Source organism: Stegastes partitus, unplaced genomic scaffold, assembly GCF_000690725.1.
Source record: "Stegastes partitus isolate 25-593 unplaced genomic scaffold, Stegastes_partitus-1.0.2 Scaffold10, whole genome shotgun sequence".
Lineage (NCBI taxonomy): Eukaryota > Metazoa > Chordata > Actinopteri > Pomacentridae > Stegastes > Stegastes partitus.
The window spans coordinates 991992-1005144 of record NW_007577741.1 but is presented as its reverse complement, the minus strand read 5'-3'; the positions used below and the strand labels follow the sequence as shown (position 1 = coordinate 1005144).

Genomic DNA, 13153 nt, shown 5'->3' with positions numbered 1-13153 from the left:
ACAAAAGCCAACTTGACCTACAGAACAGCACAGAGCTAAAGCAGGCCTGAAACAAAGGAGAGAGTTATTGGACTGAGAGACAGAGAGAGTGACCGACAAGCTGTCACAAATAATCTTGGGATGCCACGAGTCATTGGGGATGTGGACACAAATATACCAAGTGGATAAATAAACAACAGCGATAAGTACAATCTCATACTGGAGTAGGAAAAAGTATATGAGGGAGAATCATTATATTCAGTGCTTTGTTTTTCTACTTTCATCCCACACAACCACTGGCTGAGCATTTTAATGTGAAACCATACTGCATACTGACACTTAACGACCAGCGGGACTATCTGGTGGATGCTTTTACTCTTATAGCCTATCATTAGCACATTCGGTCCAGCGGCCGTCATGTGATGCTGGATTGTGTTGTTGTTCTTGGTTACCTTCGATTTTAGCGTATTCTTTAATCCGCTCGTAGTTGAGCTGAGCGGCCTGCTCCAGACATTTGCGGATAACGCCTTTGACTTCCTCCGGTGGGACTGGGGTCACGATGTCCTTCATCAGGACCTACAGGCCACATCAGAGAGCGATTACGCAACATTGTCATTACATCACAGTCGTCATTTCTTTGAGTATAAAACGCTCTTTTGTTAGCATTTACAGACCCTCTCCAGCAAAGATAAAGTGGCCTTCAGTGCACCCTCTGGACGACCGAAGGGGAAACAGTATCTACGAGGGGAGACGGAGGAGCGGAAATGTAACAGCAGAGCAAAACAGCCGTTATGTTTTGAGGTCAACTGCAGTTTGTGAGTTGGCAATTACCTGAAGTTTACAATCTGGTTTTCCAATATCACACGCAACCGTTCCTTGATGTCCTCGAAGCGTTCCTTCTCATCCACTTTCACTGTGCTCAGCCCATCTGGCCTGTGAGGAGGATCACACACATACTTTAGCCTTGCACAGGTTCAACTCGTGCAGCCTCTCGTCTGAGCAGCAACACAAAACAAACCCCCACAGCCTTCAGCTCCTTGCGAGCTTCGTGCAAACAGCGTGAGATTTATGTATTTTTCTTGAGTTCCCTTTGTGTTACACATGAATAAATGACAATGTCTCACCTTTTTTGACCTTGAAAGAGTTGCGTTTTGGACTCCTTGCTCTTTCTAAACTTGAAAATGCGTGCTCGTTTAGAGGCAGCACAAGGGTCTGGGCTCTGGGAGCTCTTTGGGGATAATAAGGCCTCATAGCCCAGCGGCCCCCAGTAATTGCTGCCCTCTCTGACTTTAACGGACGCATGGGAGGATGAATAATATGGACAGTAAGAGACTATGGCAACAAAAGGACAGAGAGAAAAGAAAAGAAAAGAAAAGAAAAAAAAACAAAGAAAAATGGTAGAAAACAAGGGAATTTGAAGAGATATGCAATTAATTAACAACATAACATGAAATATAAAACAAACATGCCAAAAACAACATAAAAATAAGCAAACATGACAAAAATTAAATCGATGGAGAACACACAAAACGTTCAGGCTGCTTCTGACGACCCTTTAGTTCTGATCTTAATGTTAACACTGAATAAAACACCATTTGTTTTTGCTCATGAATCTTATCAATGTCACGACACACACACACACATTTTAAAAGAAGGGACTGGGGCACACCTGTTCCCGTGGACGTGGGAGGCACAAAAAGCGAAGCTGTAGTGGAGGAGGGTGGGGTCGATAATAGCCCCGCTTTCTGCCCTTTCCAGGAGGTCGCGCAGGTAACACAGATGTCTGTGACAACCTCGAACTCCATTCCTTGCACAGTACTCATCCAGGACAAACACCTGGCCTGGGCTGAACCATCCCTGCACAACACAAATAGAAACTGCATCTCCTGCACGTAGCTGAATGAGGCGACGTGGTAACGAGCCGGAGGGACACTCACCAGGCAGCAGAAGGTGTCGTTGAGCCTATGGTCCAACGTGAGCCGCTGCACCATCTCAAAAAGCGAGGCGTGGTCAAAGCTACAGGGGTTAGCGGAGATAAATTCATCCATGCCATGTTTCTGAGCTCTGTCAGCGTCTATCCGGCCAACGGCACAGGGAAAAGCACACGGTTCAGAGGAGAGGACATGAGTGAGGCTCAGGAAGACAGCAAGTGTTTGTTACAGCACAAGAAACACCAGGGATTCTTTTTCTTTATCTTTTTTTTTTTTTTCTTGCTACTTCTAAGGGCAAATTATAAACACTTACAGCTTACATTGTCAACTTGCATTGTGTCGGACAGCGTAAAGAGTTTTTTTTTGAGTTTGAGATTAATCTGAAGCTAAGCTCAGAGGGACGCTACTGTATGTGCATGCATGCGTCTTGGTATGTCACATTCCCTCGTGCTTTGAAATAAATCTTTACAGATCCGTTTGAAGAAGTGCTGTTCGATACAATCAGATGCATTCTTCGTTATGTATTCAATAGATTCTGCCATTCGCGACTGTTGTCACTCAGGTCCTGACAAATATCGAGACGTGTGCTACTAAAAAAGACACAAAGAGTTTGAACATGCTGTAAAAATATAGTAATAATGTGCAAGAAAAAATTTAACTCATGAAAAAATTATCAGCTTGCAGATTTCTCTCCAGTCATGGATCCTGGAGCTCTATCTGGTTTTTAAAATGTTTGTCTTGCTTCATAAGTTTTGCCGTTAACCTTCTAGGAATCGAGAGGATTTCCAGAATTTTTTCAAAACACTAAAACCTGCTCTGTGAAATTCAATGAAGAAAGAACATTAGTCACATCAAACTGTGTACAAAAAGAAATGAAACAAATGAAACTTAGTGGTTCATGAAATCAATGGTGGAATAATCTGCTCTTTTTTTTTTTTTAAATCAAGAGAAAACATCGACTAATTTCTGCTCTGTAAGTATTATGGCTGTCAAAGAGAAAAGGATGAGGACAAAGATGATCAAAATAGATAAGAGGCGCAGTCGTGTCCTCTGTGTGAGTGACAGGTGTCATGTCCGAGAGACGCTGACGTGAGTGATGATGATTTGAGGGTGGGGTGTGGGGGAGTGGAGGCCTGATCTTGGCGGGGCAGGACCGAGATACTGAATAGAGCACAAGTGACATCTGTCAACCTCCAGGTCAGTGAGAAGGAAGAGGAAAAGGGGTGCAATGTGGGTGCTAAACATTCACTGAAATTTGCTAAAATACAAAAAAAAAAAGTACACTTCTCTTTAGCTTATTTGTACTCCAATCTGAGAGGGTTAAAACCTGTGAGACGACAAGTAAAATGTGGACGATGGGGGAAAAAAAATCAGAGGGACAAAACAGATACAGTAAGTCATAATGTAAAAAAAGGAAAAGTGTAGGACACGAGAGGTCTAGAAACACTGAGAGGAGTGAATGGCATCAGAGGTGAACCGGTGCTGGATGAGAGACGGTGACAGGATGGAAGAAGAAAAAAACAAAACAGGATTTGGTTGCCGATACAACCTTTAAGTGGGACAGTAAGACAGAGGTCAGACGGGTGTCGGTGGAAAGTGATGACAGCGGAAATAAGATTCACTCTGGGACACTTAAGAAAAGGAAGTCATGTCGTGGAGGAGAGTTAAAACAGCGAGAAAACATCCAAAGAGTGAACAGATGGCGCCTGGGGTTGGACTATGAGACACAGTGAGTGGGCTTTATATTTCCTTTGGCTGGATTAACTGAGGAAATGAAATTTAAGTCCAGAATACACTCAATACTACAGTAACATTACCGTAACTTACAGTATCGTGTTGACTTCAACCATGAATAAAAAAAGCGACCAAATCACCAAAGTTATATAGATATATACGAGAGTACTTTTGCATTCATTTATAAACCATCACATGCTGGAGAACAGTGTGAATTGTCATTAAGCTTTTAAAATGTCATGCACATCTGCAGACCCATTTTCAAATTTGCATTTTATCTTTTGTTTTTTTTGGCATTCCTTTTTTTTTTTTTCTCTTCTCTACGCATTTGCAAGTTGACAATACTTGAATATGTTGCAGTGTATTCATGATCTCTACAGAGCACACTAACAGGCATACCACTACCGGAGAACTCTAATAGGGTAGCAATACAATTTGGTGCAAGTACATGGGTAGATAGCATGAAGCCGACAGAGGCAAAACTTGTATCATTCTCTGGGAGATGGGGGGGAGGGGGGGAAATGAATGAAAACTCCTGTATTTGTACAAAAGTATGAACACATGACACAGGTGTTCTCCTATTCAGGCAAACAAGGGCAGTCAAAAGAAATCAAAATGAGATCTCTCCTTTCTGGAGGTGTGGAACCGGTCTAGCCTCTAATCTACAGGCCCATCTACTATGGGAGGAAGGAAGAGGGGGGGAGGAAGGGGGTCCGGAGTATTTTATCGTAAGAAGGGGCGGCATTAGCTACTCCTTGTCTTTGGCATTCAGAATACTCCGCGTACATATTTGCCAACTCTCGTCGGGAAAAGTTCAAAGGAAAAAGAATTAAAAGCAATTGAGCCCTCTGAAGTAAAGCGTGGTCGACACAAACACTCACGCATCGAATAACTCCATCGCAGGCTGACGTGATCATTCACAATTCATCTCCTTTTTTTATTATTATTATTATTATTATTATTATTAATAAATGAATGTATGCAAAGATGTTCTCTAGGTGTCGTGTGACTGCTGTAAAAGAATCGGTTTAAATTATTAACAGTAAATTTACGTCTTAACATAACATTTTGCTCTTTCTTGTCACGTTTTTTTGCATTGCGTTGCTTTACTCTGAGGGGTCCGGTCACCAATAAGAATAAAGAGAGAAGGCAATTATGCAGAAACAACTATAATATCAACTTTAACCATTACTGAGCCAAATAATAAGTTCTTAGAATAAAATACATGCATCCTATACTGGCACGAATGGATGCTTATACTCTGATCCTCGTAGTAGAGGTCATAAAAAACGAAAAAGAAAAAAAAAAAAGTAATCAACTAATATCTAAGACATGAAGCGAGACGTGAAAAAGGAGAAGAAGGGGAGAGAAGAGAGAAAGAACGTTGCATTTGTCAGATAATCGGCGGGGATTATCTGAGCTGTGCCGGCTACAGGGAAGCACTTACCCTTGAGTCCAGCTAGAAGACAGCAGGGTAAGAAGGGACAAACCAGAATAACATAAAGACTAGCAACAAGGCTGGAGGAGAGCAATCACGAGAGACCCTGACCTAGCAGCTGCATTACTCAAGAAGGGTCCAGGCAAAGCATGAAGAAGAAAACACAACTCAAAAACAACAACCTATACCAACATGATAGTTCGTGGGTGGTGGTGTGTGAGTACATGTGAGGATATGTGAACAACAGATGTTGAGGCATATTAGAGAGAGGAAGACAGAGAGAGCGAGAGGAAGAGAGAAAGAAATAAAGAAAGAAAGAGAGACAGAGGGAGGAAGACAGAGTTTACGATCCTCATCACTCCACTGCAGTTTTATTTATTCTGGATTACGGACGAGTACTTAAGGAGTTGAGAGCCACACGTTAAGTACTGTCACTCCGTGGAGCTGCAGATCAAACACGAGGCTTACTTTTACGGGACATTGGCAAACACATACAGCTACACAGTGAAGGAACCCCCAGCAGGCAGTTTTATGTGCAAAAAGATGCCGTGTCTTTTTCTTTTTCTTTATTTTTAAAAAAAGAAAAGAGACTATGAAGGTCCTGGAAAGGTTACAAGAAGAGGAAACACTGCTAGTATAAAACAGCGAATATGAGCAGACATTAAAGGAGCAATCCGCTGATTTAAGATCATAGAGCAGTTTGTCCACCTCAGCCAAACATACATGCATTTTTTAAATGTTTACATCTGAGTGTTTTTCTGCACACCTCATGGTTGTAAAATCTCTCCTGTGGCTGTTGAGGAGCTTTGTCAGTCAGGAAAATAACCCTGTTACTGTCATAGTAGTGTCATCATGATTAAAGTTTTACAGAAAAAGATGTTTTTAGAGCAAAAGTGGGGAGCTCAGCCTCTTTAAAGGTGACTGTTTTCTTCATAAGATCTATCTTAAACTATATACGGTGCACATAATTGCACCCCTTCGAGCCATCTTGGAGTTTGATCCTCAAACTGTACAATATATTTATTAGAATTAAAACCTGTTGTTTAATGGAGCACATATGTGATGTGCATTGAACCACTTTCTGCTGTGATCGACTACGTGCAGTGCAGCTCAGAACCTTCATAGGACTCTTGTTTGATTTTTTCTTATAGTTTTTTTTTTATTCTATCCGTCCACTGCAGCAGAGTCAGGAGGGCTGTGTATGTTATGGTCCCAGTGCCATTCAAGACCACCAGGGGGTGAAACATGTACGCGTGGTGTGCCACAATGTTTCAGGGAGGGGGAGGAGGTCTGTGCCACTGTGAGGAGGCTTTGAATGGCAACAGCTGGCATCAGAGGAGTCAACTAACCACAAGAACGATCACATACTGGACAAAGAAACCAATGGAGAAACAACATAGAATTTTATGTGATAGGATTCTGAGTAACTGACCCAATTCATGTCTTCTGATATGTTGAACAAAGAGTGGGATAAAAGCGGGGCTTGTTTTTGTTAATATCATTGCAACCCTGTCGGTTTGGTATTTGTGTCGAAAGGCCAATTGTTTTTCTGCATTGCTTGTAGGTACAAAAAAGTCAAAATCTTTGTTCATTACAGTTGAAAAAGAAATCATCCTGAGCCTATGGAGTCAAAAGATGCACACAAAAAGTCTTGTTCTGAATAGCAGGATCTATTATTGTGAATTGTTAAGCAGTATGTGAGGTCTACGCTAGACACGCTAATTTCAACTTTTGGACTCGAATAACAAGAAAATCATTGACAGCAAAGGTCAAAATCCACTTGATACAGATTGTGTGAAGAAAAATGTTGCTGGCTGAATTTATGGTGAAAAAAAATCTAGCTTTTTGTTTGTTTGTTTTTCCCTTCTTTAATGAGGGGGGACACAAGAGACGGTTACAACAGAAGTTGGTACAGATGCCACACTACTGTAGACAGTCTTACCTTCACTTTGCTACCTGACCTGTGGACTGCTTAGAGGTGCAAGTACAGTGACAGATTCGTTAAAACTTTAGACATGTCTGGCTTTATCCGTCATTCAGTGACAAGAGGAACCATTTGAGAACCTGTCTCAGAACCACAGCTGCCTTTCACAGCTGCCCTCTAGAGCCTAGACTGGATTAAAACAGGCCTACGGTCAGGACAGGAGCAGCACACCCAGCCACTGTCAGTCTGAATTCAACCCCAGCAGGCTTGAATGTTCAAATCGTATGTGTGGTAATTTACTACACAAACTTTGCAAATCATATCCTGCTTCCGTATTTTTTTTTTGTTTTTTTTTCCAGGTTGGTTGTTCCTTGTGAGCAGACTGATGGAATAGCATGGAATTGCACCTTTAAACACTGTGGGAGTGGTGACAATGAGTGGAAGTCCATCAGATGCTGGAGGGATCTGTGAGAGATCAATGCATGTGTGTGCGTGCTTGTGTGTTAGTTCTACCAGCACGTTTTGTGACTGCAGTGTGGAGCGCATGGCGTGAGACATTTATGGGTTAGAGCTTTCGCTGCTTTGTGGATGGAAACTGCGTTCTGCTTAAGTGACCATGTTGTGTTTCAGGCTACTTACAGAACTGAGAAATGGGGGCGTCCATTTGGGCTGAGGCGCCCCCTTTGGAGTTTAGTTTCTGGACCTGAGTGGGTGGGACGGGCTTGTGGGACTGGCCAGTGGCGCGATACATGGCCTGGACCCACAGGATGCGGTCCTGCTCGTCGTCGCTGGCAAAGATCACAGTGTCGCCTTCTTTCACTGCGTTGAAGAAAGCCCTGCCACCATCCAAGCCTGAGACGGTGTTAAAGATCAAGTGGTTAGATATTTACGCCGCGAGTAAACAGCGAGTGCGTGCAGGCGCCGAAGTCTCACCTGGCTGGGGGTCACTGTAGTCCACAGTATATCCGTCCAGCTGGAGAAGCTCTTGCGGTTCTGACTTTTTCTCTCTGTAGCTGCACATTGCAAAAGTGTACTGACTCACCTGCGAAAAGAAAAGGATTAGCAATCACTTCAACCAGCCGTACAAAGACTTATTGAATTCTGCACGGTGCTTGAGTAATGAAATATAAAGTAACAGTCGATGATTTTTAAAGACTGCCTACGCATTTCATTAAATTTCATCTTTCTCAGCATATCAGTGTAATATAGAGCAGCCATATGGTCTATAGCATCAGTGGGTGCAAATATTCTTTATCTCCTGGAGATGCGTTCAATATCGTAGCTCAGTAGATATAAAGGAAGCCAACTCCTGGGCTAAAACTCCTACCAGCAGTGGCCTCAGCTAAGAGGGTCACCGCTGCTTTAGTTTCATGTTAATAGAAGCCCACCTGCACCAGGACAAAGAAACGCTTCTTCCAACGCTTCCAAACGTTCTTCCCGAAAGCCCACAGATACCTGTCAAAACATGGTTCACACCCAGTGATAAAATGCAGCAAACACGTCACAACGGCCAGCGAAAATCTGCAAACATGGTTCATTATATCCGACCCAGAGACGAGGAAAGTTGATGCAAATTCTCTCAACGGGCAGCATAATGGTTACATAAATGAATAACGTCGCTGCCAATGTCTTGAGTGTGTTGGCACCTCCTGCTAGTAAAAACTAAACTACACGCTAGTATCCACCAGGGGGAGTAGTGCACTTCACAGTATTTTTCCATGGTACGTGAATAGAAATGAGGCCAAGGAGCTGAGAGGGTTGGAGTTCTATAGGAAAGACATGGGAAAATGAAAAGAGCGTCTCTGCACAGCTCGCTCGGCGGCAGCGGCGGCGGATCTCTTACCCGCAGTGCTTCATGTTCTGTGGTTTGTCCATGCGTATGGCCAGTTTGATCTTGAGATCTTGGTCAGGGCAAGCCTTGGTCACGGTCATCTTATGGAGCTCTGACTGTTTGGGGCTGTTGGGAGTCGGGTGGAGAACGACCTGCACTCAAAACAAGAAAAAAATCAACATGTAAGACTCAGTAATGATCAGATTTAACATCCAGGTTGGAAATCTTTGATCTCCGTCTGCAGCACCAATCAGTGTGTTTGTAATGACAAGTGATTGTGTGTGTGTGTGTGTTTTTTTTGCACAAGTGAAATAATAAAGTGAGTCACGATGGAGAAACAGAACAGTGCTTTGCTTTGGCTCCCCGAAGAGGAGGCCTAATCTCTCTTTGCTGAGTTAAAGAGCTTTGAGGAAGCCTGCTTTCCTGCCAACTCTGCTGCAGTGGGAGATCAAAGAGCCTTGTCACAGCCAAGGTCACTGCCACCACAGGGACGTCTGAGGCGCCGCTGCCCAAACCTGAAACGCCACCTTCCTTAACTGTATATCACATTTACACTCAAAAAAAAAAAAAAAAGTGGCAGGGCAGAGAACTGATTCATGTTTCTGCCGCGTCTACGTTTGATTCGGTTGTCGGTAGAGATTTAAAGAGCAGCTTGCAGGCTGAATTTTTTTTTCCATTTCATTTCACTTTAGCTGATATCTCTCGGAGATGATCGTTTGAAAAGTTAATGCACGAGTTTGAATGTTTTATAAGACTTAAAGGCAGAAAAGTATGTAAGTATTTTGAGCAGAGGTCTTAAAACTGCCTTTTTTTTTCTCCCTCGACGCCTCATGTTTCGACACATAAACACTGTGAGGTAGTAGGTGGTCGCCAGTCTGAGCTTTATCTTGCATTTCATGATTTATATACTTTTTTTTTTAACAAGTATTGTGTTTGTGCAAGTTGCACTTACTCGAGTCTGCTGTTAGCAAAAGTGCAGCAGCATGATTCAGGTGAGTGCTGGTCAAACACAAGTGTGAGCTCGACACACACACACACACACACACACACACACACACAGGAAATGTGCTGTTCGCTCCTCCAGAATGTTTGAAAAAATGCTCAAACAAAAATAAAAATTCTGTGGGACTAGAGCTGAGCTTTTATGTGCGACTCAGATTTTCTCATTTTGACATCTATCTAATGTTAAAATAACAAAAGGTTATTTCTGAACCACGGTGAAGTGGCAGCACGCCGAACACTCTTTTAAGCTTATTACAGCTGAGCTAAAACAAAAGCTGAATATTTTGGACAAAAGAGGGAAAAAAATGCTTTGACTGACCCTGCATGTATTTCTGTGTATCATCCGGCTGTAATTTATGCAAAATGCAAGTCTGGCGTTTATTTGTGTGACGTGTCGTTACGGTATTCTGTGTGATGGCAAAAATGCAAATGAAGCCAAGTGTTACCCTGCCCAGTTCTTTGTCCTCCAGTGCCAGCACTCCTGTACTCTCTGTAAACAGTTTCACCTTGACAGCAGGCAGAGGGTGTGTGGTGGTGAAGTCCCCTTGGGTCCCCCAGCTGAAAGACACAACAAAAGACACTCCAGAGGTTAGCTACCATGACAGCGCGATAGAGCCGTGCTCCCACACAATGACTTCATCTCCAACAGCCATCGCTTTCAGCTCGAATAAAAGCCAGCCGAGGAGAGGTTTCACCTTCTTCTCGACAGTCGACATCTAAATCACTCGGAAGAATGTCAGTCAACATTTTCAAACAGACAATTTATACGGCAATGAAAGAAATGAAATCCCCGTCGAAGCAGCAGCGTTTGGGCCACTGGGACAGAAATATGCACCAGAGGAGAGACAATATGCTGTTAGTAGACGCACACACCACTCCATCACAAAAGAAAGATGAAGAGGGACTGATTGGAAGGATTTGCAGTATGTCAAAGTCAAGATGAAACCACAGGAAATAACACACACGCACGCTTTATTCCTCTTTGTCACTTGATATTTATATACCAGGCGTCGTCAAAGCTGCACCAGGCAAGACTTTTACACAACAAAACACATCATCAGCCACATTTACAACAGAAAGCAGCAGCCCGATGCTGCAGACTGACCAAAATCAGCTTCTGTTCTCACGTTCGTCGTCTTTATTTAACCCAAACGTTTCAAAAGCAACACAAAGCTTGGATAGAATATACAAATCGCATGAAAATGTATTAAAACTGCATTAAAAGTAAATGAGAAGCAAAATGAAATCTATTATTTAGAACCAAGTGTAATGAGACACAAAATAGAAGCAAAATGTATAATGTATAATAAGCTCACATTCACACTGAGAGCGAGTTAAGAGCCTCTCTAGTCCAGATGGCCTGGATGTCTTTCTGCTTGGGGAGGAAATTAAAGCACCTGCAGGATAAACAAACACGGGCAGAGACAGACTCCAGAAAAGAAAGGACCAGCCTCAAAATAAGACTGCACTCACGGGTCAAAACCTGAAGGATTTTTTTCACGTCTGCTTTAATTTATACAGCAAAATCCGCAGCTCCCATTCGGTGCTACAGTGACGTCTCAAGTTCAGCAGGCGCCGTTATCAGTCTTGAGTCTGCGTCTGTCAAATCAGCTGGGTGTCTTCTAAAGTTAGTCTCTTTGGAACAAAGTTCTCTTTCATTTCAACACAGTGTTTCTTTGCAGAGCTGCAGCAGAGGGACAGACACGGAATATAATATAGACTGAAAATCTGGTACTAAAAAGACAGAAACTTTGGAAGAGACCCAGTTAATGAGTCGAACGCAGGCTGCTGAAGCCTCATACAAAAAGTTTTGCTGAACTTTAATTTTGGCACAGAAATCGATTTTGTCCCCTCTTCTCGTGACATTGCATTGATACGTAACACCCCAAAAGAAGTTGTGTGAAATCTGCTAAACTTAACTGATGTCCCTGACTTTAGTTTGGAAAAGACAGGGGAGTTAGAAGGAGTTTGCCAGACCTCTGCAGCCGACTCCTCGCACCTGTCTCAGGCTGCAGCTCAAGGACACATCAGCTGCTACTAGAGTGTGCAGCAGGTAGTACTTTATGTATTATGTAGGCACCAGGTTTTGACAAGCAAGAAGAATGTGTGGGATTAAAACGAGCGTATTTCTGGCTCTGCTGAATCGATTTTTTGATATGTTTAGTTTTAAGCTGTCCTTCACGCGTCTGACATTGTTATCGGAGTGCAATTTTGGAGTACTCATGTAAAACGGGCCTGAAAAAAAAAAAGAAAAAAGTCTTTTAGCAGCAAACCACTTCTAATGACTGAATCTCATCGCCAGCTACGCCTTCACAAGCCAAACGGATTACAAGGAACAAAAACCACAGGGAGAATGCAGGTTACTGTAATCATGTTACACAACATATATGAGCTTGTGTTACCTCTCATTTCCATGCGGGGCTGCCAGCATGTTATGCTGCTGCTTTATGTAACATAAATACCTGGATTGTGGCTCTGCAGTGAGATTTGGAGAACACGGTGTCGGTTTACAGCCTCGGAAAGTGCTGTTTCTTACGAGCATCTCGAACATTTATAATTAATTGCTGCTTAATATAACAAAGATGCTGCAGCTGCGGCGCGTTCGGGAGCAGCAGAGACGCCGCTGACTGACTGACTGACAGCGAGCAGTCGACGGCAAACTGCGTTGATTTCAGATGGAACCATTGTGCTGGCATGAAGGTGACCTTGTGGCTCGATCCGAGGTCTATTAATGGAGCTGCGGCTCTTTCTCCAAAACACGCGAAACCCCGCGAACGCTCAAGTGGGTCAAATGAAGAAACAAACAGCAGAACGACTAGACGATGACATTAACTAAATCGACCCCTTAATCGATTCATCAAAGTTAAATGTAAAATCATTATAATAAGCTGAATGTCAGTAGAAGCGCACAACTGCTGAACACATCCAATTACTGTATGCAAATAACCTGCAGCAGTCTGTACATTAATACATTTATCTCGTGTGTGTGTGTGTGTGTTTTGGTAGCGCGGGTACATGTGTGTAAGAACACACACAGTTCCCATCACTTCAGAGGGTTTTTTCTAACTATAACCTAAACCTAACCACACTCTAAACCACATCTCCACCTTATGGCAGGTCCTCACAATATTTCATCAGTAAATGGATAAATGTCCTCACAACATATGCAACACAAGCACACACACACACACATTACCCTTGCCTTGTTCTCCTCTAATCCCCTCCCTCATTCATGTCCCTCCATCTCTCTCATACTCTCTTCATAAAATGGCTCTTGAATTAGAGAGATCAGAGGAAGACATTTGGGCCTTAAA

At 42.9% G+C, this 13153-nt stretch overlaps 1 protein-coding gene across 3 annotated transcripts in view; it reads right to left on the bottom strand.

The window, feature by feature from the left end:
* Nucleotides 1-13153, bottom strand: part of cadpsb (Ca2+-dependent activator protein for secretion b) — a 71683-nt gene that overhangs the window by 18063 nt on the left and 40467 nt on the right. For 2 of the 3 annotated variants that reach the window (XM_008285779.1, XM_008285787.1), the window contains exons 7-16: nt 10286-10397; nt 8850-8989; nt 8395-8461; nt 7940-8048; nt 7646-7858; nt 1917-2053; nt 1649-1836; nt 811-912; nt 654-717; nt 432-555 (exon numbers count right to left, since the gene is read on the bottom strand). In XM_008285779.1, coding sequence (XP_008284001.1) covers nt 432-555; nt 654-717; nt 811-912; nt 1649-1836; nt 1917-2053; nt 7646-7858; nt 7940-8048; nt 8395-8461; nt 8850-8989; nt 10286-10397 — 1256 coding nt within the window. Of the gene's footprint in view, nt 1-392; nt 556-653; nt 718-810; nt 913-1648; nt 1837-1916; nt 2054-7645; nt 7859-7939; nt 8049-8394; nt 8462-8849; nt 8990-10285; nt 10398-13153 lie in introns of all 3 variants that reach the window. The other variant, XM_008285771.1, reaches the window with a different exon arrangement.